Raw genomic sequence first — 25,985 nt, forward strand, 5'->3', positions numbered from 1 at the left:
ATTCTCGGCTTGAAAATGTCACTATCCCTAACTCACACACGAGAACACATCACTAGAAAAATAGAACACTGTAGTTCATGTGAATGGAAAAAAAATTTAAATTAGACCTATGTTTCTGTAAAAAGTGTATGCTTGCACTACACTATACAAAATTGTCCATCTCTCATTGGTGTAGAGAAAATCACATCACAACTGAGCACAATTGATATTTCTCACAAGCCAAGGAGCATCTTCTCAATTTCAAAACAAAACTATGCAAACAAATAACATTGGAATCCACCATTAATGTTTCAATAGCTTGCGATGTATTAATTGAAGGACTTGATTGTCACTGTAAAATTTATTATGGTTTTCTTTTAAAAGTTAAAGTTAAAGTCCCAATGATCATCGTCACACACACATCTGGCTGTGGTGAAATTTGTCCTCTGCATTTAACCCATCCCCATGTGATTTTGATCCATCCCCTGGGGGAGAGGGGAGTAGTGAGCAGCAGCGGTGCCGCGCTCGGAAATCATTTGGTGATCTAACCCCCCAATTCCAACCCTTAATGCTGAGTGCCAAGCAGGGAGGCAATGGGTCCCATTTTTATAGTCTTTGGTATGACCCGGCTGGGGTTTGAACCCACAACCTTCCAGTCTCAGGGCGGACACTCTACTACTAGGCCACTTCATTCTTGTTGTCAAGCTCACTTGTTTGTTTGCTCTCTCGCTGCACTTCTGGTAATGGATTCTTTCTAAATGGATTCTGAGAAATGAGAGGGCTTGACGATAGAAGGAGTAGATGGAAGTAGATGGAAGTAAAGGACGGAGGAGGGGAGAACTTGTTGCTCCTGTCAATGGAGTATCTTAGTTATGTGTATCTCGCGATAGGAGTGCTAATTAAGCTTTTATAATTGAAAATTGTCTTTTAAACTATAATTTGCCGGTTGGCCATTCACTGTGGTAGGTTTGTATAGCTTTAGAGCTGTGGTTCCCAAAGTGGGCGGTACCGCCCCCCCTGGGGGCGGTGGAAAGATCTGGGGGGCGGTGAGGACGAAGGGGGCGGTAGGGGGGCGGTGAGGACGAAGGGGAGGCAGTCCGAAGTCAGAAGTTGAAGGGGGCGGTAGGGGGGCGTCAGTCCGAAGTCAGAAGTTCGAACGTTTGTTTGACGACACGTGCAGTAGGACGAGTCAGTCGACGGTGGGGACGGACGACAATTTGTACACAACATGTGCGGTTGTGGGTGGACAGACGACAATTTGTACACAACATGTGCGGTTGGACGAGTCAGTCGACGGGGGGGTGGGGGGTGGGGGGGGGGTTACAGTTGTTTTACTGTTACTGATAACGGTGATTTTTTTGCTCAGATAATTGTCTTGATATCATTAAAAGAAAGAAATCAACATGTTTGTGGCACCAAAGTTAATCCCTCAAGGAAGTGAGTGTGTTAGTTATTGATTTCTGTGGTCAGCACCAGATTGCTATTGAATATGACTGGCACCATGGATTCTGAGTGTGTGTGTGTGTGTGTGTGTGTGTGTGTGTGTGTGTGTGTGTGTGTGTGTGTGTGTGTGTGTGTGCGTGTGTGTGTGTGTGTGTGTGTGTGCGTGCGTCTTATTAAACAAGCATAACCACTTCTACTAGTCAGTTACTTTTTCCTATGAAAGACCAAAAGCAACACATTAACTCGACTTGATGGACTTGAAAAAGTTTGAGACAGAGAGAGAGAGAGAGAGAGAGAGAGAGAGAGAGAGAGAGAGAGAGAGAGAGAGAGTTCACAGAAAATGAACTGCTATATGGTAGTGAAGGAATGAGGTCGAAATACAAAAAGTCCTGCCTTGCTACAAAAACAGATATGCTCAAACCTCACTGAATAAAGTATGTACATAAGCAGACAAGTATATTCACATATTAAATAAATAAAAGAAACATTTTAAGCATATAATTATACCTACACACCAAATCAATAAAGAAGACAGAACTAGCCATTTTTATAAGTGGTGATGAGAAAGGTTTTTATAACTTTATGATCTGATATATATTTCTGAGCACTTTGAAAGAACAAATGACTTTTGATATATTGCCTAAATAGCTTAATGACCCTTAAGGAACTGTGTAATGCATGCCTGATGTTTTTTCTCTAAATCATGGACACGGCCAGAGTCGTCTTGACCGTTTAGTAGTTGATTGTATCTTATGTTTTGACTAATGCTAGACGCCAGTTTTTGATTACGACTGAACGCTCTCTGCACAGAGGGAAATATTTTGCCTAACAAAGAAAAGATACGGTTGGAAGCATGATTAAACTAAGAATAAGCAAAGACATGATGTATCAGAAGAACAGCAATAGATTAATGATGTCACAGCCAAAAGCTAACATAATTTCGTACAAAATGACAAAATTGAAAGAATGAGGTATGACAGTGTATGTCCAAGATTGGAGAAGAATGTTCACAGGAAGGTCACGTGGAGATAAAACCAGCAGGTGCCAGAGGGAGCCAGCCAAGGACTCGGCCAAAGGTGATCGCCAAGGCCGAAAGACGGGATGGAAGACAACAGCCCCCCCACACACCGAATCGCCCATAACCAGCACCCACTCCCATGGCGAACTTGCCCCACCCCAAAGACTCATCACCCATCAAACTCGGCCCACACTGGCATGTGCAGCTGATATAAACTAACCAGAGAACCTTGGACGTTGCCTTTTCTGAATGGAGACTTCCCGCTCTTGAAGGGCCCAGCGCTGTATTGTACTTTCCTGAAAACAGAGCTGTCTGAACAAGAATTGTGATTGAACTCAACCAACCTGTGTAAGTCTAATTTCTGCTTCAGTGTCTTAGCATTTTCCTAAATCTGAGGAAATCAAACGAACATGCAGTGACTAAATTGGATGACAGGTAATTGACAATGGCTTTTGCCGTGAGGCGCAGATAACGCGCTCCCTAAATTGTGGACAAAATCCAACAGTATAACTGCTATATAAAATCTACTGTATTACCCAGTCCATCTCTTTGCATAGGGATTGGTTTATGAAAGTGTTCATTTCTCACAGTTGCGAGGAAAGCCAAATTTCTACCCTAGACTTTACTTAGTCTACCCAAGTCATGTCATCATTACAGTAAATATTTGCATGAAAAGCACTTTGGCTCGGTGTTGCACTGGTTAGCACGTCTGCCTCACAGTTAGAAGGGTGCGGGTTCGATTCCACCGGCCCTCCCTGTGTGGAGTTTGCATGTTCTCCCCGTGCCCGTGTGGATTTTCTCGGGGCACTCTGGTTTCCTTCCACATGCCAAGAATACCACATACCAAAAACATGCTTGGTAGCCGATTGAGCACTCCAAATTGTCCCTAGGTGTGAGTGCAAGTGCAAATGGTTGTTCGTTTCTGTGTGCACTGTGATTGGCTGGCAACCAGTTCAGGGTGTCTCCCGCCTACTGCCCGATGACTGCTGGGATAGGCTCCAGGACGCCCGCAACCCCCGTGGGGACAAGCGGTATAGAAGATGGATGGAGCACTTCTAGGACTTAAATGTAAAACAACCAAATAAAAAAACAGCGAGTAAGGCTATAGCTGAGGGTGCCATCGTGATGTTTTCTTACATCTTTTTTCTTACATCATTCTTTAGCAATACCATTACTTTAAACTACTGTCAGAGGAAGTTACCATTAAACTTCTGCAACAATAAGTTGTCAGCAGACTTCACCGCCCTGAGAATGATGCAGCAAGCACTATCATAAGAAGCAAACAGTATATGCTTTTGGATAGAAGCGATCCCATAAGTGACCATGCGTTGGCATTTCCGCTATTTAATCAAACATGGAAATGAGAGATAGCACAGGTTTAATAAAATGAGCTGCACACCAAACACCCACTCAAAACTAAACAGCTGCATCTTTAAGTGTCAATTAGCCATTGAAAACTTGACGACTACTCACTTTTAGAGGGGAAGTGTATTCACTAGAGCTCTGACATACACAACATAATGTCATCTAATAAAAACATTATCAAATTTAATATAGGAAATGCAGCGACTCAGCACTTTAACTCAGTGTTAATTATCACATCGTCTCTTAATGAAGACTCACTCAGGAGTGTTAGTATGTCTTACTGAAAATACAGTGTACGCTCTGTTTGTGAATGTGTATACATTAATGTCACTGAGAATTTTTTTTTCCGTAATTAATTATGAAAATCACACCTGTTTGACAAACATGCTTTGAGGATAATGAATGTAACCACAGACACACAGAGGTAACCACATACCTGTAAGCCAAGCATTATACAGACTATAACCATACTCTGTTTTGTTAGCCTCACTTTTAAAAAAGTGAAGTTATTGGACACTTGCACATGATGCCAATTGTACAGCAGTCAAGATACTGAAAATGCTTATACTGTACATCTCACATCTCTTTCGCCCAGTCATTGTTCATTCACATACCAATGACACTGCATCACAAGCAGGGACTTACAGGTGGGGTTTCAGTAGCAAATCCAAACCTTCAGGTTGAGGAATTACAACTAGTACCTTAGCCACTCTATACCGCGTCTACTGTATATTTTTTCAAAAATTAAGGAAATACTTTAGCTTTGTGATTCATCACACTATCATTTTATGATGAAATTTGGTTTCAGCACCATGGAATGTCATAGAACATATCGTTTATGGAACAATGCAGGACAGGGTCATAACAAGAGCAAAAGACATAGGAGAGAAGACAAAAATTCTGTCCTACCGTTCTCACTGTCGGACTTGTTCTCGTGTTCGGTATCGGTAAGAGTCAGCACTGAGTTGGAGCGGCTGGATAAACAGGAACTCTGAGATGACTTTCCCAAACCCCCGCGGTCCCACAGCCCCATAGCTCTCTCAGGTGACATCATAGCTTGACTGTCCACATCTTGGTCCTGGGCTGTAGCAACAGAGAAACCACCGTGGGGGAGGCACATCTCAGAGCAGAATGCTAGGCCTTGGCGTGATGGTGGATCGCAGATGCCCAGTTGACGGAGACTAAAATGATGACCTGTAATATAGTTAGGCTGTTTCAATGTTTCTTGAACCGTTTGAGGCAATATACTGTGATTTCTGGACTATAAGCCGCACCTGATTATACAGCTAAAATTAGGGGAAAATCCTGTTATATATACAAGCTGCACTGAACTATAAGCCGCAGGTGTTTTAATGTTTAATTTCCATGTATAAGATAATATGCTCAAATCATACAATATCATAAAAATCATGAAAAGTCCATAAATAAGCAACACTGGACTATAAACCGCAGGGTTCAAAGTTTGTGCAAAACGTAGCGGCGTATAGTCGGGAAAATATGGTAGATAATAACATCGACTTGACGGCAGCACTGTAGAGAGTGGTTAATGCATCTGCTTTTTTATCCCAAAAAATCTGAATCAGAAGAATACAAATTGTCCATTGGTGTTATTGTGACTGATTAGTGTTTGTCTGAGCCCTGCAATTGATTGGGGGTGAGTTCAGACTGCACCCTGTCTCCGATACAAAATCATCTGGGCGCGGCTGCAGGGATAGGCTGCTGCTTATTAATGGACCCCAATAAAGGCAGGCCCAATAGAAAAGGGATGGATGGCTATTCACTTCATGCAAATGAAACCCGGGAAACATATTAAACGACAAGAAAATAAGCATGCCAACTTTTTATATTTGAAAATATGGAACTTTTGTGATTAAAGTATGAATTTAGTATGAATAAGTTCAAGTTATTCATCTTGTTATATTAACTATTCATTCATTCATTTATCCTCTGAACCACTTCATTCTCGAAAGGGTTGTGGGCATGCCGAAGCCTGTCCCAGCAGTCTTTGGGCAATTGGCAAACTGGTCACCAGCCAATCGCTGGGCAAATATTTTTTCTGTGAAACTGAATAAAACCATAAAGTGAAATACAAGCAAAATACCAAGTTTCAACTGCTGCTATTAGATGTAAAATGTAAAAGGTCATTGTAAATATGATACTGAAGGCATTAAAAACTGTCACGTTGTGCATTAATTTTCTCTGAGGTCAGGCCAAGACTAATATCATAATTTATTTTTATTTTTATTTAACCTTTATTTACACAGGCAAACAATTAAGAACAAGTTATTATTTACAACTGCGGCCTGACCCAAAGAACAATGGCTCTTTGAGGGTGGTGGGGGATGGAGTCACATTACACATAACAATGTGATGATGTCACTGATGGAATTTTTGAAACTATACACTATGACAACAACTGTTTAATAACAACAACTTGGTTATTATCAAGTACTTATAACAATTCATTCACATAAACACTATGAATTATGACCAATTTAAAATGCATACCATTGAATGAAATGTTTTGTAATAGATATTTAGAAACTAAAGAATATATAGTGCCCTATTTTCAGTCAGGGCGCAAGCCTAGTGCAGTGTGGCGCAAAAGGGGTGGGGCCTGACAAGGTTTTGATAAATTTGGAGACCAATGCTGCTGGGTGTTAGGGTTTTCCAGGTTATCTTTATCGTAGGATTATGTTGGAATGTAGACTATAATGATTAACCAATCTTGTCTTGCTCTCACAATGCAGTAAAATGAAGTGGTTGCTTCCTCTGCTTGAGTGACCAGCTGCAGAGGAAGCAATCAAAGTTGTTCTGTTTCCCACAACATCGTAAAACACCCCCTGCTCTGATGTTACCAGAGGCCGGGGGTTCACCAAACCTGTCAACTCTCAACCCCCACTCTGTTTCTCTTAATAAATATGCCCTTGTAGGGTGGAGAGTTCAGACCTCCATTCGATCATCGCTGCACACACAGCGACGAATGGACTCTCCACCTGCAGGTGTCTAAAAGGACTTGCTTGTCTCCCGTGTGGTTCTTGCAAAATAAGTTGTAGTGAGCAAATCTCTAACATTTTGGTGCCGAAACCCGGGATCCCTCATACCCGCTATCTGGCTGACGAAGGAGGACGTGCTGCATTGTCGACAAGCCAGCGTCCATTAGGAGGACCTGGAGAAGAAAGTCCTGGGAAGAGAATTCTTCGCTGGGCCAGCATCTTAGGTCTGCCTTCGTCTGACAGAGGTGGATTGACGGGACCCGGCAGTGCAACGAACCAGGGGACAAGTAAGTTAAAGGCCTGAAGTTGTGTTGTGTTGTTAAACGCGTAACACGTAGAGGTGCACGGGAGCCAGCTTGGGTTCAAGTCCCAGTGGAATGAACAGGCTAAGAAAAGCAGAGCTTCTTTTTTGTTCATCGAAGAGGTGCGTAGACTCTTCTTTGTCTGTTCTTCCGAGCTGAGGGATCTGGCTTGGGTTAGAGTCCCAGTGGAAGGAACGTGCTAAGAAACACGGAGCTTCTTTTTTGTTAATCAAAGAAGGGCGTAGATTTTTCTTTGTATGTTTTTCCAAGCCAAAGAATAGCTTGGGTTCAAGTCCCAGTGGAAGAAACGGGCTAAGAAAAACAGAGCTTCTTTTTCTTAATTGAAGAAGGGCGTAGATTTTTTCTTTTGTCCGTTTTTCCAAAGCTGTTTGGGAGGGTTTTACACCCATCCCTGGATAGGCCTGAAAAAAAAAAGCGCTGGAGTTTGTGTGATTGAGAGTGTGACTGGTAGGACAAATTGACTAAATAGCAGTTCTAGCGTTGATCCACGGCAATAAAACAGGCTAGTAATTTGTTGAAAGGTCAATTTAAACCTGCATTGAGGATCCTCAAAGAAATAAATAGTAATAATAATAATAATAATATTTTTGAGACAAAGAGATGTAAAACCTAAAACAACTAGAATTAAGATGGGAAATAAAAACGGTAAATCTCTACCTCTTGACGGAGATGGGAAGTACATGGCGAGTAGATTTCTTAATTGTATGCAATATATGCCGAAGTGGAAGAAAAAGTATGGAGTAGAAGGGAAGTTGAGAGTTGAAGTGTGGAAGATAGTAGTTGATGTTTTAGAAGAGAGTGTGGATAGAAAGAAAAATGGACTGAAAAAGAAAAGAAGAGAGAGAGAATTGGATTGTGCTAAAATGTGGTTGAAAGCTTCACAAGAAAGAAGAGAACAAATCCAAAAGACAAAAGATAGAAAGTTGAAAAGTGATGAGGCCGCCATTCAATTGAGATTTGAAAATGAAAAAGAATTCTGGGTGCATAGTGTCATCCCATTCAATGATGCAGATGAGAGTGCTTATCAGCAACATCTTAAAATTGCGCTCCTCACTGGTTTCCCCCCTGACTTAGGCAATTGGGCGAGGAAACACTTGGTGGACGATCTTCTACCAAAGTTCCCAAAGGGGCAGAGGAAGAGTTATATACCAACAACGTCGCAAGCCACCATTCAAATCAAAACCCCCATCAGATTCAGACAACTGTTGGAACTGTGGGAGACGAGGACACTTTGCACGAGAGTGTCGTTTTGCAAAACAATACCAATCAAAGGGCGGAGAAAGGAGCAGAGGAAAAGCCAAATTTTTAGCATGACAAGCTTCCTCCTCTTTGACTGCTTATGCTCATACAGAGAAAGAAAGAATAGATGCCCATATGACAGCAAAACATGTCATTGTCAGATTATTAGAATTTTTTTTTAGATTATTAGAAGTCCTGTCCATACAACAAGAATGACAATGCTGTTTGTATGCCCAAATTACAAATGACTAGAGCTCAAATTGTGTTACATTAAAGTTAAAATATGCAAATCAAGTGGTAAAGAAATGCAACTTGCTTCTAGAAGATAAATAAATAAAATTAGAATGTGCTGTCCTCGTGTGCATGGGAGGGACCAGCTCATGATCGACCACAGGAAATGGCCAGCCTGTGACGAATCATTGGTGCTGGGAACTACCTTTTGCGTGCGAGAGCTGTGCATGTGTGTGCGTATATGTTAAAATGATGAACATTGGCTAAAGTTTTAGTATAAATTTTTTTTCGCTAGACTGTGGTCTATCCAATTTGCACCGCAGAACAGAAATGATTTTGAAAGATAAAAATGAGAGGAAAAAGAGAGAAATCTGTTTGCGAGCAGAAACTAATCCACACTAGTGCATGTTAAATGTCGAGCCCACATGAGAAATTCGAAGGAAAAAACTAACAAAAAAAAAAAAAATGACAGAACATGCTTTCAGGAATTGGAAGAAGCTAAATTGTGAATTTAAGATTTTGCAATGCTACATTTAATAGGAATAATTGATTGGTTGTGTTATAAGATTATACAAAATTCTAAATGCAAGCTAAATCTGAGAGATTGAGTTCTTCAAATTTAAAAAAAAAAAAAATCGGATTAATTTGCCAGTGTTTTGTCTCAGTTAAGTTTTTTTGAATTGGTGGATTGTTCTACCAGGAAACCTGAGTTGAAAATGATATATGAATGTTGTGTGGTGAGCTTGGATGAATTGGGACCAATGTGATAGGAAGAATCCTTTTTGGAGACTGTGTGAGATACATATGATGAGCATTGATGAATGATTGCCTGAATGAAAGGTTGAATGGTCGAAGTTGTTGGCGACTACTATGGAAAATTAGTAGAGCGACTTTGATGAAAGAGTGATTTTGAGCAGGTTGAATGTTAGAAAGAAACACGTAGCTTTTGGATTGATAATTAACTGGAGAACCAGTAACACATGCAGAAGATGTGTGAACTGGGAAATTGAGAAGCGTTTTGGAAAGAAAGTCAAATTAATTGATGATGGAATCGTATGTAGTAAAGAACGCATTCTCCCAAAAAGTTAGTCAAGGTGTGAGGCATGGGCGTTGCCAAGCCTCAAAAGGAGTGAGTGAGTAGGACAGATAGTGGAAGATAGTAATAATACAACACTTTATGACAATGAATTTTCGAATACATTTGGTGTTATACTGTGGTAAATTTTTTGTTCTGGTGTAGATAGGTTAGCAACACGAGAGATTTAGAGGTTCAAAAGAAAGACAGTTAAAAGAAAACATTTTTGATTTGGACAATTGCAGGCTAACAGGAACATGAGAACGATAAGAACTACGAGGTGGGATCCAATTTCATTGGGGAGATTGAGAATTCACAGCACCATACTCTAAGTCACATTTTTGAGCAAGCATGACAATAACATGTGAGAGGTCAAGACATACAGATCAGGGCTTGATGTGGAACGCAGACCTCGATGAGTTGATTTTCAATAATGATACTGAAGACAACATACTGTCCGATTAAATTGGAACTATAGATAAAATGTAGCTCAAAAATAGGATGAGTTGCAGGAATTACGATATAAAAACGAGACCGCTGTTATTAGAAGAATTTGAAGTTTGGTAAACAAACGTTACCAGCAAATTGATGGAAGCAGCTACATTTGGAGATAGTCTTACAAGTTTGATGTCCCAGCCTGTCATTCTCAATGTCAGGGTCCCTGAAACCAAATCCGAGACTTCGCCTGCAGCCTTGAACAACCACAAAATGGTGCCTGGCTCTGAAGCACCTTTGACCTTTGGCGAAGGACAAGAAAAGACTGCTGTTGTGCTTGGAGGGGGACAAGTACACTCCGGAGGAAATACAACATCCTCGGGGACGGAAAAGACAGTGAAAAGCGGAGGAACTCACAATGATGAAAATTGACTCATTTGAACAAGGGACTCATTCATGAGTGATGGATGGGGTCGCTCTGAAGCAACAACAAAAGAACACCAACTTGAGAGGGTGAAGTGCGGCAAAAAGATATGGACTTGGAGTGTCCGACAACCAAATCGCACTCCTTGCTACGGCGTTACCAAATTTGGTGAAGCTTGGTTCAAAGTGGAAGGGAGGTTCATTGTGCACTGAGTTTGACAGAACTGAGGATATTTGATAAATAAATAAATAAAAATTTGAAAAATACGTAGGGCTACAGAGAAAAGCATTAGAATCAGAGATTGAACGGATTTGGATAAAACAAATAGGCTAAAACGGTAGGAAACAAGAGCAAGATCTTATATTTTGGCTCATCAAGCTTAAGACGTAGAGGTCGAGTTATATACATTTTAGAGCAGGACATTTGGCAGTCAGGAGGAAGCTAGGTTGCTTAATGTACCTACTCAATACAATAGTAAGGTTTTTTGTACCACAGTGGAGGTTGGATGGTCAGAAAGTTAGGTACGTTCAATTTTTGACATTCACACAATCATGCATAGGAGTCACAAGGCGACAGTTAACAAGACAATGACTGCAATAGGGGCCACCTACGACTGCACCGACATGAAAAAGTAGAAGTGAGAGAGCAGAGTATGGAATTATATGCTAAAACGTCTGCTATACAGTTACCAATAGGAGATTCTATCAAAAGAAGCTACATGAGAGATGGATTAGAATCCCTTTGTCTGTGTGTTCTGTGTTTGTGCGTAATCTCTGTAAAATTGTGACAGTCTGTTGTCGTTCGTCTGAACTTTGTATGCCGTTTTGTGTATGCGTGCGTGCGGATGTGTGTGTGTGTGTGTGTGTGTGTGTGTGTGTGTGTGTGTGTGTGTGTGTGTGTGTGTGTGTGTGTGTGTGTGTGCACACCCTGTGTAGGTGCGAGCGTGTGAGGAGAAAGAAGGCATGGGTAAGACAATCTCTTTTACACCAGGAGGCAATAAATGGGAACGCCACTGTCATAAATAGTCTTTGGTTAAAGGGAATCATTAGGAAGTATTCAAACTCTTCCCGCAAACACTACAATTGACTACGAGAGTTGCAAGCAACAGATGAAGAGCAGTCCTTGGCAGATTATATGATCAGGATGCTCAAACTGTGTCAAAGACAAATTTACTGCCGCCTGATCTTTCCTCCTCACAGGTCGACAACCCCATCAATCCAGGAGACTGGGTCTACATCGAGGTCATCAAAAGAAGGAACTGGGCCAGCCACGACGGGAGGGACCATTCCAAGTCTTGCTGACTACACATGTTGCATCCAAGGTTGCAGGACCCACAAATGCATTAACGACGACTGCTCTCCAGGAGGAAACTGGATGGGAGCTTTGGACATCACCGCTGTGTGCCAGGATGAGAGAGCCGTTTTCAAGGTGTAAGGGCTCTACTACCGACATGGCTGCACCATCGGACAGGACCTACTTCATCCAGAAGTTCAGAAGCACTGCCTCACCTGCATCCTGTGAGTGCACGTGCCTGTTCAGAACGGATCGTGGTTTTGTGGTCACCAGAGTTGTCCGATGCTGCCTGCCAACTGGACACGAGTGTGTGCGCCAGTGTGTGTGACAGAACACACCTACAGACTAGAACATCATCAGCTGACGAAAACACGAGCACATATACAACTTCTTAGACGTTACAGATGTGATAATGATAATGAGACGTGGATTGCGTAGATGCTGTTCTGTTGAGCATGTTTTACGGAAACTTGTTGATTTGACCATCAAATATGCTTCGCAAGTGATGGATACAATGATGTACTGTTTCTGTGTTTTTGTTTTTGTTTTTTATTGATAGCATTCTGGCCGCCTAAGGCAGAGGGGCCGTGTAAGAATTTTCCGGCTAATAACATCTGGCCAGCGGGTTTTTCGCTTACACAATAAGTTTGATCTGGGGTGTTAAGGTGATGCCTCATCTTCACTGGAAAGTGTTGCTATCATTGTTTGTTGTCTTTATTTTTACTATTCTTCTTTCTTCATTATATATATATATATATATATATATATATATATATATATATATATATATATATATATATATATATGTATGTATATATATATATATATATATATATATATATATATATATATATATATGTTTTTTCTTACTTGTCTTTGTGGTTTGGGGTGACATAATCATATGATAAAACAGGAGCGAGATGTTAGGGTTTTCCAGGTTATCTTTATCGTAGGATTATGTTGGAATGTAGACTATAATGATTAACCAATCTTGTCTTGCTCTCACAATGCAGTAAAACGAAGTGGTTGCTTCCTCTGCTTGAGTGACCAGCTGCAAAGGAAGCAATCAAAGTTGTTCTGTTTCCCACAACATCGTAAAACACCCCCTGCTCTGATGTTACCAGAGGCCGGGGGTTCACCAAACCTGTCAACTCTCAACCCCCACTCTGTTTCTCTTAATAAATATGCCCTTGCAGGGTGGAGAGTTCAGACCTCCATTCGATCATCGCTGCACACACAGCGACGAATGGACTCTCCACCTGCAGGTGTCTAAAAGGACTTGCTTGTCTCCCGTGTGGTTCTTGCAAAATAAGTTGGAGTGAGCAAATCTCTAACACTGGGCACAGGTAGACGAAGGCTGTCTGCCCCATGTGAGTGTCAGCACAGTCATTTAGTCATGTAGCTTCTTCCCATCGCTTTAAATATGGCGCACCTTATTTGCATAGAAAGTCTAGACATGGCAGAAAGTGCAAGACACCCCAATTTCTGCAAAAAAACATTTGCTCAAGGTCAAAGTACGCAATATAGCCTACGTATTTATGGAACTACAGTGAGGTAAAGCCCTTAGACACGGCTTTACTTCGTGTCCATGCCTTCAGTAAAACAATAAATGAATAAAATAAAAATTTGCAACCCCCACCCTGTCCTCCCTCATTTACTCTCTTAATGTTAGGTATTTGTGCTCTTGCTCTCTCTATCATGTTTCCACTGATATGGCTCGAATCCGTCGAGCTGATACAAATTTCTGCCACACATTCTAATGACACTTGCACGGACGGACATTGATACTCTCATGCTTACAGCCGCCACTATTCCCCCAACCCCGACATAAAATTGACCTATCAGATGATCTAACATTCCCGTGTTCATGACGCACTTAGTTAGTTTGTCCTTGTCTTTTGGTTGACCTCTGTCGAAGTCAATAGGGGGACTGAAAAGGGAGCAACAGCAATGTTTAAATGTTTTATATTAATTTTATATTAATTCACACAAACATAGTTGCTCCATCAGAGCACAGACACGGCACACACAGCTTGGTAACTTTTCTATTACACATAAGGCAGAGCTCATTAACGTCATGACACATTGATACAAAATATTCAGTAGATAACAAGACTTATTCTTATGAGGATATGTTTTTCCTTCTTTTCCCCTCCCCTTACGTATTCCTGCTTGCAGACAGTTTAAAACCTTCTGATCTGGAGTTTGACGTTGTTCTCATCTGGTGAAGTGCACTTGTAGTGACTGCCGTGAAGCAACCCAAGATCTTGCAAATAAAGAACCAACTATTACTCCACATCTTTGTTTTCTTTGCTCAATGACGGACATCTTGAACAAAACGCAACAAGGCGTATCATGGTCAGCCAAAATCACAAAAACACTAAACTGGACCTACCCCGACATGAAAATTACGATGCAACCCTTTTTATGTAGCGCGAAGTCAACTCAACGAATTTCCAGCCCATTACTAGACTCGTCCCAGCAACGAAAATGTATTCCCGTTTGTTTTTGCATCAAATGCAAGGGTGCCAGTCTACCAAAATAGGGCTCATAGTGCCCAACATGAGCATGCCTCAAACAAATTTGTTAAAAAAATTATTTTAACACTCAATATTTTATGGCATACAGAAATACTGCAAGAATATTTCACAAATGTAACAGACTTCAAATGTGTACACCTAAAAGCTTACTTTGGAAGGTGGGCGTATTGATTTATTTTGACCAATGTACAAATAAAGATTTTCTTGGGGAAAAAAAACCTAGGAGCATTTTTGCACTGAGAAATTCTAAGCACAAGACATGTCCCCTCCACCATTCTCCCTGCCATCTGCACCCAGGAATGAGTCAGAGTCGGATGACTTGGAGGCTTGTCTAGATTTGAACATGGTGGTGGTGTTTACCGAAATAGGCCGTCTGGTGGTTGAACATCATGATGAAGACACACCGTTGGCAGCAAAATGGACAAACAACACAGTACAACATAAATGAAGCTGCTTTTGGCCATTTCCCGCCATGCTCCATGTCCCTTATTGGTTTCAGTTTTCAGGGAGAAGGTAAATTCTAATGAACAATAGCGGCAACAAATGCCTTCACTTTGGATGATAGTAATACATTTGAGATGGGGTATTTAAGTATGGAGGTGAAATTGAGCTACTTTATTTTTCAAACAGTAAATCAGGTTTAGATTACATGCATATCAGTCCATTGAAAAATAAATGAAAAGGGGCAAATGCCCCTTTTCATCTTTAATCAGCAAATGAAAGGGGAATTATAAAAGCTTTCTGTAATTAATGTCACAGCTGAAGATGAAGAGTGCTGCTCTCCAATTAAAAGTTGGATTAATTTTAAATGAGCTCCAATTAGACAAACTGTGAAAAAAAGCAGATAAGAATTTCCCCAAAATGATGCTGTATTAATTGGTGCTGGAGAGCAACTCTGACGGTTGGCATATTTTATTACAATCTGTTATTTTGCCCTCCCCCTTTTTTTTTTTACATTTACTTGGCGAGATACTTACTATTGCATAATGTGTTAAATTCTGTCATACTGCTGAACTCAACGTACCGTATTTTTCGGATTATAAATCGTGTTTTTTTTATAGTTTGGGTGGGGGGGCGACTTATACAGAGGAGCGACTTATATGTGATTTTTTTTCACAAATTTTCTAAAAAAAAAAAAAAAAGTGAAACCGCGATAAACGAACCGCGATGTTGCAAGGGATTACTGTAGTTTGAACTGCAAGTGACGTCAGCGGCGCAGCGGTTGTTTACATAAAGGACAAAGGATTCGATCACGGGATGATGAAGATGACGAAGGGCCCCACGTACTACCGGCATCATTAGCGGCTTTGTTTGTAAGTGACACAGAGGACGAAGAGTTTCAAGGATTTAATGATTTGGAGTGACACAGAAGGTCTGAAAAACTATTATGGCTTTTACGCACGCCCAGTCCTACTCTACGGAGCTCTCTTTCACCTCCGTGGATGGAAGTCGGGGGCCGGCGCTCGGCCGCGTGGCTGTCCGGGGACGGTGGATGGGGCTCGGACATGGCTTTTACACACGCCCGGTCCTATTCTATGGAGCTCTCTTCCACCTCCGTGGCTGGAAGTGCTACCTCCGGGGATGGAAGTCCACGCTGCCACACGCCTGGAAGTCCACACCGGTTCTTGGGGCCGTGAGGCGGTGAACTATTTATGTTATAGTTATTTGATATATTTTATTTCGTGTAGAAACTTGTACCGTATTTTCCGGACTATAAGTCGCTCCGGAGTATAAGTCGCACCAGCCATAAAATGCCCCAAAAAGTGAAATAAAACATATATAAGTCGCTCCGGAGTATAAGTCGCATTTTGGGGGCAATTTATTCGACAAAATCCCACACCAAAAACAGTCATGAACGAGCAACAACAGGCTAAACGATAGCAACAACAGGCTAAACGATAGGTATGCTAACGTGACAAACACAAACAAAGAGCTAAGAACGGGCCTGACGTAACATATAGAGTGATTAAGGACAACTATTGCATGAATAACATGTTTATAAATCCATCAGTGTCACTCCAATTCATTAAATAGCAACAACAGGCTAAACAATAGGTATGCTAACGTGACAAACTCAAACAAAGAGCTGAGAACGGGCCTGACGTAACATATAGAGTGATTAAGGACAACTATTACATGAATAACATGTTTATAAAACCATCGGTGTCACTCCAATTCATTAAATAGCAACAACAGGTTAAACGATAGGTATGCTAACGTGACAAACACAAACAAAGAGCTGAGAACGGGCCTGACGTAACATATAGAGTGATTAAGGACAACTATTACATGAATAACATGTTTATAAAACCATCGGTGTCACTCCAATTCATTAAATCCATCGATCGTTCTTTGTCAACAATGGGTGCGCACGGCTGAGGGCGCTTGCGCTTCAAAATATTCCACAGGCTCATATAACGATAGATAAACTATATTTTAAATAACTATAATACAAGCCAATAATATTATCAAACCATCCGTGCACTTTAATTCCATTAAATCCATCGATCAAATTCCTCGTCCTTTGTCAACATCGCCGCGCGTGCGCCCTGACGTCAGCCTCGTCTTTATTCCACAGATCTACTATATAACTATATTGTAGCGTTAACAAAGTACAAGGATCGACGTAGGTTTGGTAAACGGCTCTTTATTAAACAAAACAAACTTCCAAGCGTGTGGCGGCGTGGACTTCCAGACAGACCGGGCGTGCGTAATGGCCATGTCCGAGCCCCGCGCACCGTTCGCGGACAGCCACTCGGCCGAGCGTCGGCCCCCGACTCAGTAGAGACCGGGCGTGCGTAAAAGCCATAATAGTTTTTCAAACCTTCTATGTCACTCCAAATCCTTAATTCCTTCAAACTCTTTGTCCTCCGTGTCACTTAGAAATGATCACCGCTAATGATGGTAGTCCTTGTGTGGGCACGTTTGTATGTAAACAACCGGCGCGCCGCGCTACTGACGTCACTTGAAATAGTAATCCATTGGTACATCTCGGTTCTCCAAACTTTCTTTCTGCTGCTCGATTACTGTTTTCAGCTGCATATTTTACAACTTGAAGTTTGTAACCTGCAAAATATGAGTTTCTTTTTGGTGCCATTTTTCTTAAGCCCACCCAGTTGATGAGTCACGGCCAACGGTAAAATTTAGAGCGCCCTCATCCAGTTTCGTCTGAAAATATAATTTTTTTTGGTTGTTTTATCAAATTCAAAGTCTGCTTTATCGTCGATATATTTTTTTATATACTAAGACACACAAAGAGATAGAAATTACATTTCCACTATCCCTCGGTGAGATAGTACACATATGCATACAAGCAACACAAAAAAAACCAAGAAGGCACTAACAATGAATAAATAAGAGTATTGAATAAATGATAAATAAACAAATAATAATAAATAATAATAATAAATATAAGAGGAGCAAAAATGGAGCAAGTGTACATACAGCAGACAGTGGACTTGGATATGGTGCTTTAAAGTGTTAATTGCTTTATTTGATGTTTTCTCTATTTTTTATGTTTTGAATATGTTCAAGATAAAGAAATAAAAGCATGTGAAGTGATCAACTATACTAAAAATAACATGGGAAGTGGTCAACTATACTTGTAAGTGATGTCTTAATGATCAAGTAAAAATTTGTGAAAAAAAAACATATATAAGTCGCTCCTGAGTATAAGTCGCCCCCCCACCCAAACTATGAAAAAAACCGCGACTTATAGTCCGGAAATTACGGTATATGTTTTTATCATTACAGTTCAGTAATTGTTGGCTCGTTGAACTCTTGTTTTGTTAAATAAAGAGCCGTTTACCAAACCCACGTCTTTCCTGGTACTTTGTTAATGCTACAATATTGTTATATAATAGATCTGTGGAATAACGACAAGGCTGACGTAGGTGGCGCATGCGCGGCGTTGTTGACAAAGGACGAGGAATTTGATCGGTGGATTTAATGATTTGGAGTGGCAGATGGTTTGATATTATTGTTGTTTATATGATAGTTATTTGATATATGCTTTATATACAAGCTCAGTGGGCTAGTGGTAGAGTGTTCGCCCTGAGACTGGAAGGTTGTGGGTTCAAACCCCGGCCGGGTCATACCAAAGACTATAAAAATGGGACCCATTGCCTCCCTGCTTGGCACTCAGCATTAAGGGTTGGAATTGGGGGGTTAGATCACCAAATGATTCCCGAGCGCGGCACCGCTGCTGCTCACTGCTCCCCTCTCTCCCAAGGGATGGATCAAAATCACACGGGGATGGGTTAAATGCAGAGGACAAATTTCACCACACCCAGATGTGTGTGTGACGATCATTGGGTTCTTTATTTTTTTTCTTTAATTATATCATTATATGGGTCTGTGGAATATTTATAATATTTAGACGTCAGCGGCGCGGCGCATACGCGGCATTGTTTCCTAAAGGACGATCAATGGATTTAATGAATTGGAGTGACACAGATTGTTTGATAAATGTGTTATTTATGTAATAGTTATTTGAATAACTCTGAATGTTATGTCAGGCCCGTTCTCAGCTCTTCGTTTGTGTTTATGTCACGTTAGCATACCTATCGTTTAGCCTGTTGTTGCTCGTTCATGTCTGTTCTTGATGTTGGATTTTGTTGAATAAATTTCCCTCAAAATGCGACTTATACTCCGGAGCGACTTATATATGTTTTTTTTTTCACTTTATTGTGCATTTTATGGCTAATGCGACCTATATTCCGGAGCTACTTTTAGTCAGAACAATACGGTAATTTATTTAAATTCAGACAATGTGACAGTACGAGCTCAATTTCTTTTCTTTATTTTGTTTATTTTTTTATAAGATTTAACGAGCTTGTACTAGTTGTATCAGCTTTCAAACCACAAAAGCAAATTAAATATTCATACATATAAGGAAACAGTGATTTTGGTCTAAATGCCGGCCCTTGAAGTTCTAAGGTTCTTGTAAAAAAAAACTAAATATAAAAGAAGTCGAAGTTGTATTAATTTATTTACAATATTTTATTATGCTCCATTCACGGGTGTGTCTTGGCTGACAGCTTCCTTTAGTGTGTGTTTGATTTTTTTTCTTTCTTTTTTCAGATTTGTTCATTATGTCAATTCTGCCTTTGGATTTCTAAATCATGGGTTCACATACACATACACACTGTGAGCAAAGGCTGTTTCTTAACCAGTCAAATTTCACTTTTAACACGCCTGGTCTTCATGAATTATTATACATACATACATATATATATATATATATATACTGTATTGGCCCAAATATAAGACGATGTTTATCGCATTGAAATAAGACTGAAAAAGTGGGGGTCGTCTTACATTCGGGGTCTAAACATTATACCTATTCACTTGTGCGCACCGCTAAGTTAAAGGTTGCTGGTATCGACTGAGTATGTTGCTGTGAACGTGTGCCAGAGATGGGACCAAGTCACACATGTGCAAGTCTCAAGTAAGTCTCAAGTCTTAACCTTCAAGTCTCAAGTAAGTCCCAAGTCATTTTTTTCCTGGGCAAGTCAAGTCAAGTCAAGTCCTTAAATAGGTCAAGTCAAGTCCAAGTCAAGTCCTTAAATAGGTCAAGTTAAGTCCAAGTTAAGTCATCTTATTCTTGCAATTTTACCCGCAGAATCTGATCTTAGAGGTGAAAAAACAAGATATCAGTAACTTTAAGTAACCATCATTGTCCAATGTGTCTAACCTGTTTAAAAAATATGACAATAATTTGGATTTACACTGTAATTACTGATATTCAGTAAAATACACCATGGAATCAAACAAAAAATAAATTACCTCATACAATGATTTATTGACAGCTCAATCTAAACAAATGAATGTCTGCCGACAGTGTCTGACACATTTGAGTTGCAAATATGAAAAAAAAAAATCTGAAAAAAAATCTGAAAGAAGAAACACAAAGAGCATTAGAAACATTTTATGTTTCATCTGTAACATCTGGAGACACCAGAGCTCTATGAACTTTAATGTTCAACACTGTCAGAAACAGGCACGTGCGCTCATGAGGCAGGTGAGGCAGTGCCTCACCTTGCCACTAGGGGCGGTAAAGGGCTCAACATGGTTTCCTCAGCTGTCACCATAAATTGTTTAAAAATGAATAATATAATAAAACATAATAGCTGTCCTGTGGTCTATGCTTTTAATGCAAGTTTGGTGTGTTTCCTATACATTTGGATCATTTTCATAGTCAAAATAGCTGTATTTCTTGTTCAAATAACAACGGGAGACGAGAATCATGGAGGCTGAGGCAGTGACAGGTAGTGCCTCTCAGGGCGTGCGTGTGAGCGTGTGCACCACTCACACACACACACACACACACACACACACACACACACACACACACACACACACACACACACACACACACACACACACACACACACACACACACAGAGTGGTGAGCGCGTGCAAACGGCGCGTGCTTGCAGTCAGCGGGAAAAGGCGCGTGCCTTGAGGCAGCAAATACTTTTGCCTCAAAAATGGGGCAATAGTGAGCCACGACACGAGTAAATGCGAAAGTAAATTAAGAAGAAAAAAAAAGAAAAGAAAAACAACCAACAACATTCGGTGCTAACGCGTTGGTATTTGGCTTTATTTTCCCTGAAAATGGAGGATATAATCTCAAAGATAAGACATTTTTCAAAACTTGATTGTCAGTCAAAGCAAGAAATCATAAGTAAGGGAAGACCGACGCCAGATTTGCGAGGATTAATTCAAACTACGTTCCTCCCGAGACGGACTACAACACATTCGTTTCAAAACGAGTGGTACTCTAAAAAGACTTCATTTACAAGTAAAGGTAAGAATACTGCAGTGGTGTGTTTAAATGTACAGTGGTGTGTTTAAAATGTTATTAAATTTAATCAAGAATGGGATAACAACCATTTATGCTTGTAAATCTGACTTGTGAGTCAGTGCCTTAGCGTCATACAGTACGTTTGTGCCTCACCAACGCCAACCCTCACCGCACGTCACTGTTCAGAAATGTTTTTGTTGCATATCTCGCACTGTTACTTTTTTTACCAATAATTCAGTAAATCAATCAAATCTGAACCACGTCTTCCCTTCTGTGTTCTGACCGACACCCGGGGGCGAAAAGAGCATCACCATCCGAGCCAACCCCCTTTAGGCTCCCCAACAATAGCGGTAGCAGTTTGCATTATTTTATTGCAATGTTTTTCCTTATTCAGATTTGTTTCAAGACTACAGTTAGTTAGACTTCACTTTGATGGTTAATGCAGTTATTGCAATTTTGTTGTTTTGTCACAGTAGACTGGTTTATTTACATTTCAAAAACCAGAGGCCTTTCATTTACAAATGTGATTGCACTTTAGTTTAATAATTAAATGTTCAGATATTAAGGTGTGATAGACAGTTTTTACATGATTTGAATGAGGCAAAATAATATGCTTTTTCTCTCGAATATATTGTTATAATCATTTGTTTCAGATGTAGTGTTATTATTTTCTGTATAACTATTAAATTTGGTGTTCAAAAAGTCTTTTTTCAAACTTGAGTCTTGAAAAAGAGGGGGTCATCTTATAATCAGGGTCGTCTTATACTCGGGCCAATACGATATATATATATATATATATATATATATATATATATATATATATATATATATATATATATATATATATATATATATATCATTTATATATTTATTTATAGTATATGCATGCATGCTTTTAAATTAATACTCACCATCTATGTTGTACTCATCTTGTTCGTGATGAATCATGTCCTTGTGTACTTTCGATGTCCCATAAAATAACCTGTCAAAACATGATGTTAGAAATAATGTAATAAGGGGATTTTTCATGATAATTGGGTATTCCTATAATTAGGTTCCTTTTAAATTCGAGTGAGAGTCCACAATGCAAATTAATATTATTTTGTTTTGAAACGTATACAACTCTAATATCTGTATCCGTTTTGTTTTATCCCGGTTAAGGTACAAAGAAGTATTGTACATCCCGGGATAGGCACGAACAGTGACGATGATCATTGTTTTGTTTTTGGCCCAACGTTGCGCAGAATATCAGGTGACACATTCCTTGAATCCGATTGGCTGACGCAAGGTGTAGCGAGTCAAAAATTAGTCTGCTGAGAGGCGGAAACGTATCTGTGTTGTGCCCTGACACGTGCCATGCAGCTTAAGTACCGTGCCACATTTCACTGTTAGTAACGGTAAAATCATTATAACAATTAACATAGAAATTGAGTATCTTATTTGTTACTGGAAATCTACAATGGTGTTGGTAACGCCGTTAGCCCCAACACTGCCAATAGCAACCATGAGTATTGTCTGTCATCCTTACGGTACAGGTACAGCCTGCTTGGAACCACTGCAGACCAGTTTCTACAAAATTTAGATTACCGATTGGTACCTGATTTTGACAATAAGTGTTTATAACCATGACAAGGCAAATAACCACTGTTTAGTATCAAATGGGACTTAATACTACAAGTATAATTTAATTTCTCACCTGGTCTGGTCTTGGTGCTGGTCAAAGGCCTTGAGGGTCTCACTAGAGGAGTAAGACTTCTGGGTTGGAACACGTATTTCTTCGTGGCCAATAGCACAGTCTTCACTGTTCCCTGAAGAATAAAAGATAGATAAAAGTAGAAGATAGATTTGTAATGTACAAGATGATGACTATTCGGTTGTTGCTGTAGTAGTAGTTTACATTCATACAAACGTAACACAGGCAGTGTTCCCTGTAAGCTGCGCAGCTGCGCAATTGCACACTGGCCGCGCAGTCTTTGCGCACAAGAAACTCTATGCTGCGCACAAAATAAAATTCAGCATAAACTGATTAATATCTAATGTTGGACGTAATCTAATCTAATTAAGTGGATGAATGATTTTCTTTCTGTGCCTTTTTGTTGTGTGAATCAGTAATTAACAGGTGTCCAGCCAATGATATGATATGGTTCACTTACGCTACATATATGTATGACACATATGTGTCCTGCCCATCCGTGCCGCGCAGGTTAGCTAGCTAACAACAGTGCAGTGGAGTCAAGCGATGCAAATGCTAAATTAGGTAATCATGGCGAAACGAATGAGCAGCGACACATCCACTCGCCAAGCCAAAATAACTAAGAGATGCGGCAATTATTTTGAGATTGGATGGTTGTCCAAAGGTCTCCTCTGCAAAACATGCAGTGAAGCCAAAGTGGCGGGCGAGTTTACGTAGGGAAAAATATGGAACAAATGGAAGTTGGACTACCACAAGCGTCACATTCAGCAGAAATGTTATTTGAAAGCTGTTGGAATTGTATAAAGACTCAAGATGGAACAGGGGATCGGTACATTATTGCGAGAGAGGGCAAAAAATCGACAGAAAAGGAACGAGCTGTCGCACAAAACAAAATCCGACCCCGAGCTAGTTAAAGTTCTCATTGACAATATTTATGTATTTATTTATTTAATAAAATGTGCACAGGGAGCTTGTGTGTTTCCACAGACACTTGAAAAATTAGAGGGAACACTGAACACAGGCAACTGTTACTTATTTAAAAGTACTTTTTTTCCAACAGTTTACACGCCCCAAGGATTCCATTAGGGAAACCATGCCTAAGTGAACAAATTAATTAACAAATGTTGGCTATCTCACCAGGATATGCCCCCTCCTTGTCCTTGTGGGCCTTAGTGAGTGAGCAGTATAGACGTCGCTCTTTCACTTCCATAATGCTTCTTCTGGTGTTGCTGGCAAACATTGAGGCATGCTGTGTAACAGCTTGGTTGACAGGAAGAAAGATAGGTAGAGAAAAAAAAGAAAGACAGATTTAAAGGAAGAAAATGGATTACAGAAGACTGAGGGCAGATCTCATCCTGTGAACATAGTACATGGAAAAAAAGATTTCATTATTAATGTCTTACAGAGAACTTTGCCTTATTTTAAACTATATTCATGGCTTACTGCAATTGTAACTGTTTGTTGACAGTGTACTGTATATAAATGTTAATATACAACTACACAACACAACTCAGGCTTTGATAATACAAATTTAGACTGTTTTATACAAAAATCTCTCACTACATCGCAGTTCTTTTATCACGGCTTCAGTACGTCGCAAATAAAAGATTCAAAATACAAATTTTAAATTGAGGAATCATGGCACGAAAGTTGCCCGCACGCCAGCAGAAGGCAGGGAGTGCCCACACAATTGCAGTATGTACACTTGGACCTTGTTATAAAAACGTTGTTATATTGCTGTAGTCAGCCCGCTAGCCCGGTTAGCATTAGCCCCAAGCGGCTTGCTAATCGCGATGAGCCAGGTAAGACGCATAGCCGTCCAAAGACATCTCGGTCTGCTGGCCCTCGCACTTTGGTCATAGGCGACTCCATTACCCGCAACATTACGCTTAAAAATCCAGCCACGGTAATGTGTATTCCTGGGGGCAGAGCACCCGACATAGAAGCTAATCTTAGGGAGCTGACTCGCAATAGGCCTAGTCAACAGCGTAGTTCCAACAACACTAGCTACTCGGACATAGTGATACACGTCGGCTCCAATGATGTTAGGATGAGACAGTCAGAGATCACAAAGAAAAACATAGCGAGGACTTGTGATCTTGCCAGAAAGATGAGTCGGCATCGAGTATTTGTCTCTGGCCCCCTGCCTGGGAGAGGCACTGATGAGAGGTTTAGTAGATTAGTCTCCCTTAATCGATGGATGGCTGGGTTCTGTAAAAAGCAGGGACTGTATTTTATAGATAACTGGTCCTCCTTCTGGGGCCGCCCCGACCTGCTGAGGAAGGACGGCCTTCACCCTAACCGTGAAGGCGCCTTCACTCTTTCTAGGAATATAGATTACTGTTTGAGCCACTCATGACAGGTCACTTTAGAGCAGGTCAGGGCACAGGTGATTAGACCACCTGTGAGGATGGGTTTGGAGTCTGTTAAGTTAAAGTTAACTAGCGCTAGGCTAGACTTTCAGCATACACATAGCTCCTCGTGTAGACTAGAGCGCGACAGTTTAAATAGTGCTGCAGTACACATAAACACACTTTCTACTGGGGTAGTAGACAAATCCAATCACTCCGTCCCGACCGGTCTTGCTGTTGAAACGGTGCCTGTTTTAGATAACTTCACATGTGTAACAAATACTCATCATCAAATTCCCACGGTCGTTTCATCCCACCGCTCTAATAAACTTTTGAGAGGTGATATTAGGCCTAGAGAACACAATTTTACTCGCATCCCGTTTAAAAATCCTTCGATAGATACGCACCCTGATCAACCAATTACACTTAAATTCGGTTTTATGAATATTAGATCACTTCATACGAAAGCAGTTCTCGTTAATGACCTTATCACGGAACATAATCTAAATGTTTTTGGTCTTTCCGAGACCTGGTTAAAACCTAATGAACTGCTGCCACTTAACGAGGCCTCGCCTCCAAATTTTGTGAGCTCGCATGTGGCTCGTCCTCGAAAAAAGGGTGGGGGTGTCGCCCTCATCTCAAATTCTGAGCTTAGATTTAGGCCTCGCTCAATTCACGTATTTAAAACATTTGAAGCTCTCATTGTGCGATCCACTGCGTTACCGTCATTTTATCTTGTTGTTATTTACCGCCCACCCGGGGCTTACTCTGG

General features: G+C 40.5%; 1 protein-coding gene across 8 annotated transcripts in view; it reads right to left on the reverse strand.

The window, feature by feature from the left end:
• The window catches only part of LOC125969391 (teneurin-3), a 519,170-nt gene that overhangs the window by 401,986 nt on the left and 91,199 nt on the right, over positions 1-25,985 (reverse strand). For 7 of the 8 annotated variants that reach the window (XR_007481537.2, XM_049721351.2, XM_049721349.2 and 4 more), the window contains exons 2-5: positions 24,000-24,217; positions 22,866-22,977; positions 22,081-22,151; positions 4,715-4,999 (exon numbers count right to left, since the gene is read on the reverse strand). Coding sequence is in view for 7 of the 8 variants with exons in the window: in XM_049721351.2 (XP_049577308.1) it covers positions 4,715-4,999; positions 22,081-22,151; positions 22,866-22,977; positions 24,000-24,102 (571 nt within the window). In the remaining variant the exon portion in view is untranslated. The remainder of the gene's footprint in view (positions 1-4,714; positions 5,000-22,080; positions 22,152-22,865; positions 22,978-23,999; positions 24,218-25,985) is intronic. The other variant, XM_068650689.1, reaches the window with a different exon arrangement.

Source organism: Syngnathus scovelli, chromosome 5 (genome assembly GCF_024217435.2).
Source record: "Syngnathus scovelli strain Florida chromosome 5, RoL_Ssco_1.2, whole genome shotgun sequence".
Taxonomy (NCBI): domain Eukaryota; kingdom Metazoa; phylum Chordata; class Actinopteri; order Syngnathiformes; family Syngnathidae; genus Syngnathus; species Syngnathus scovelli.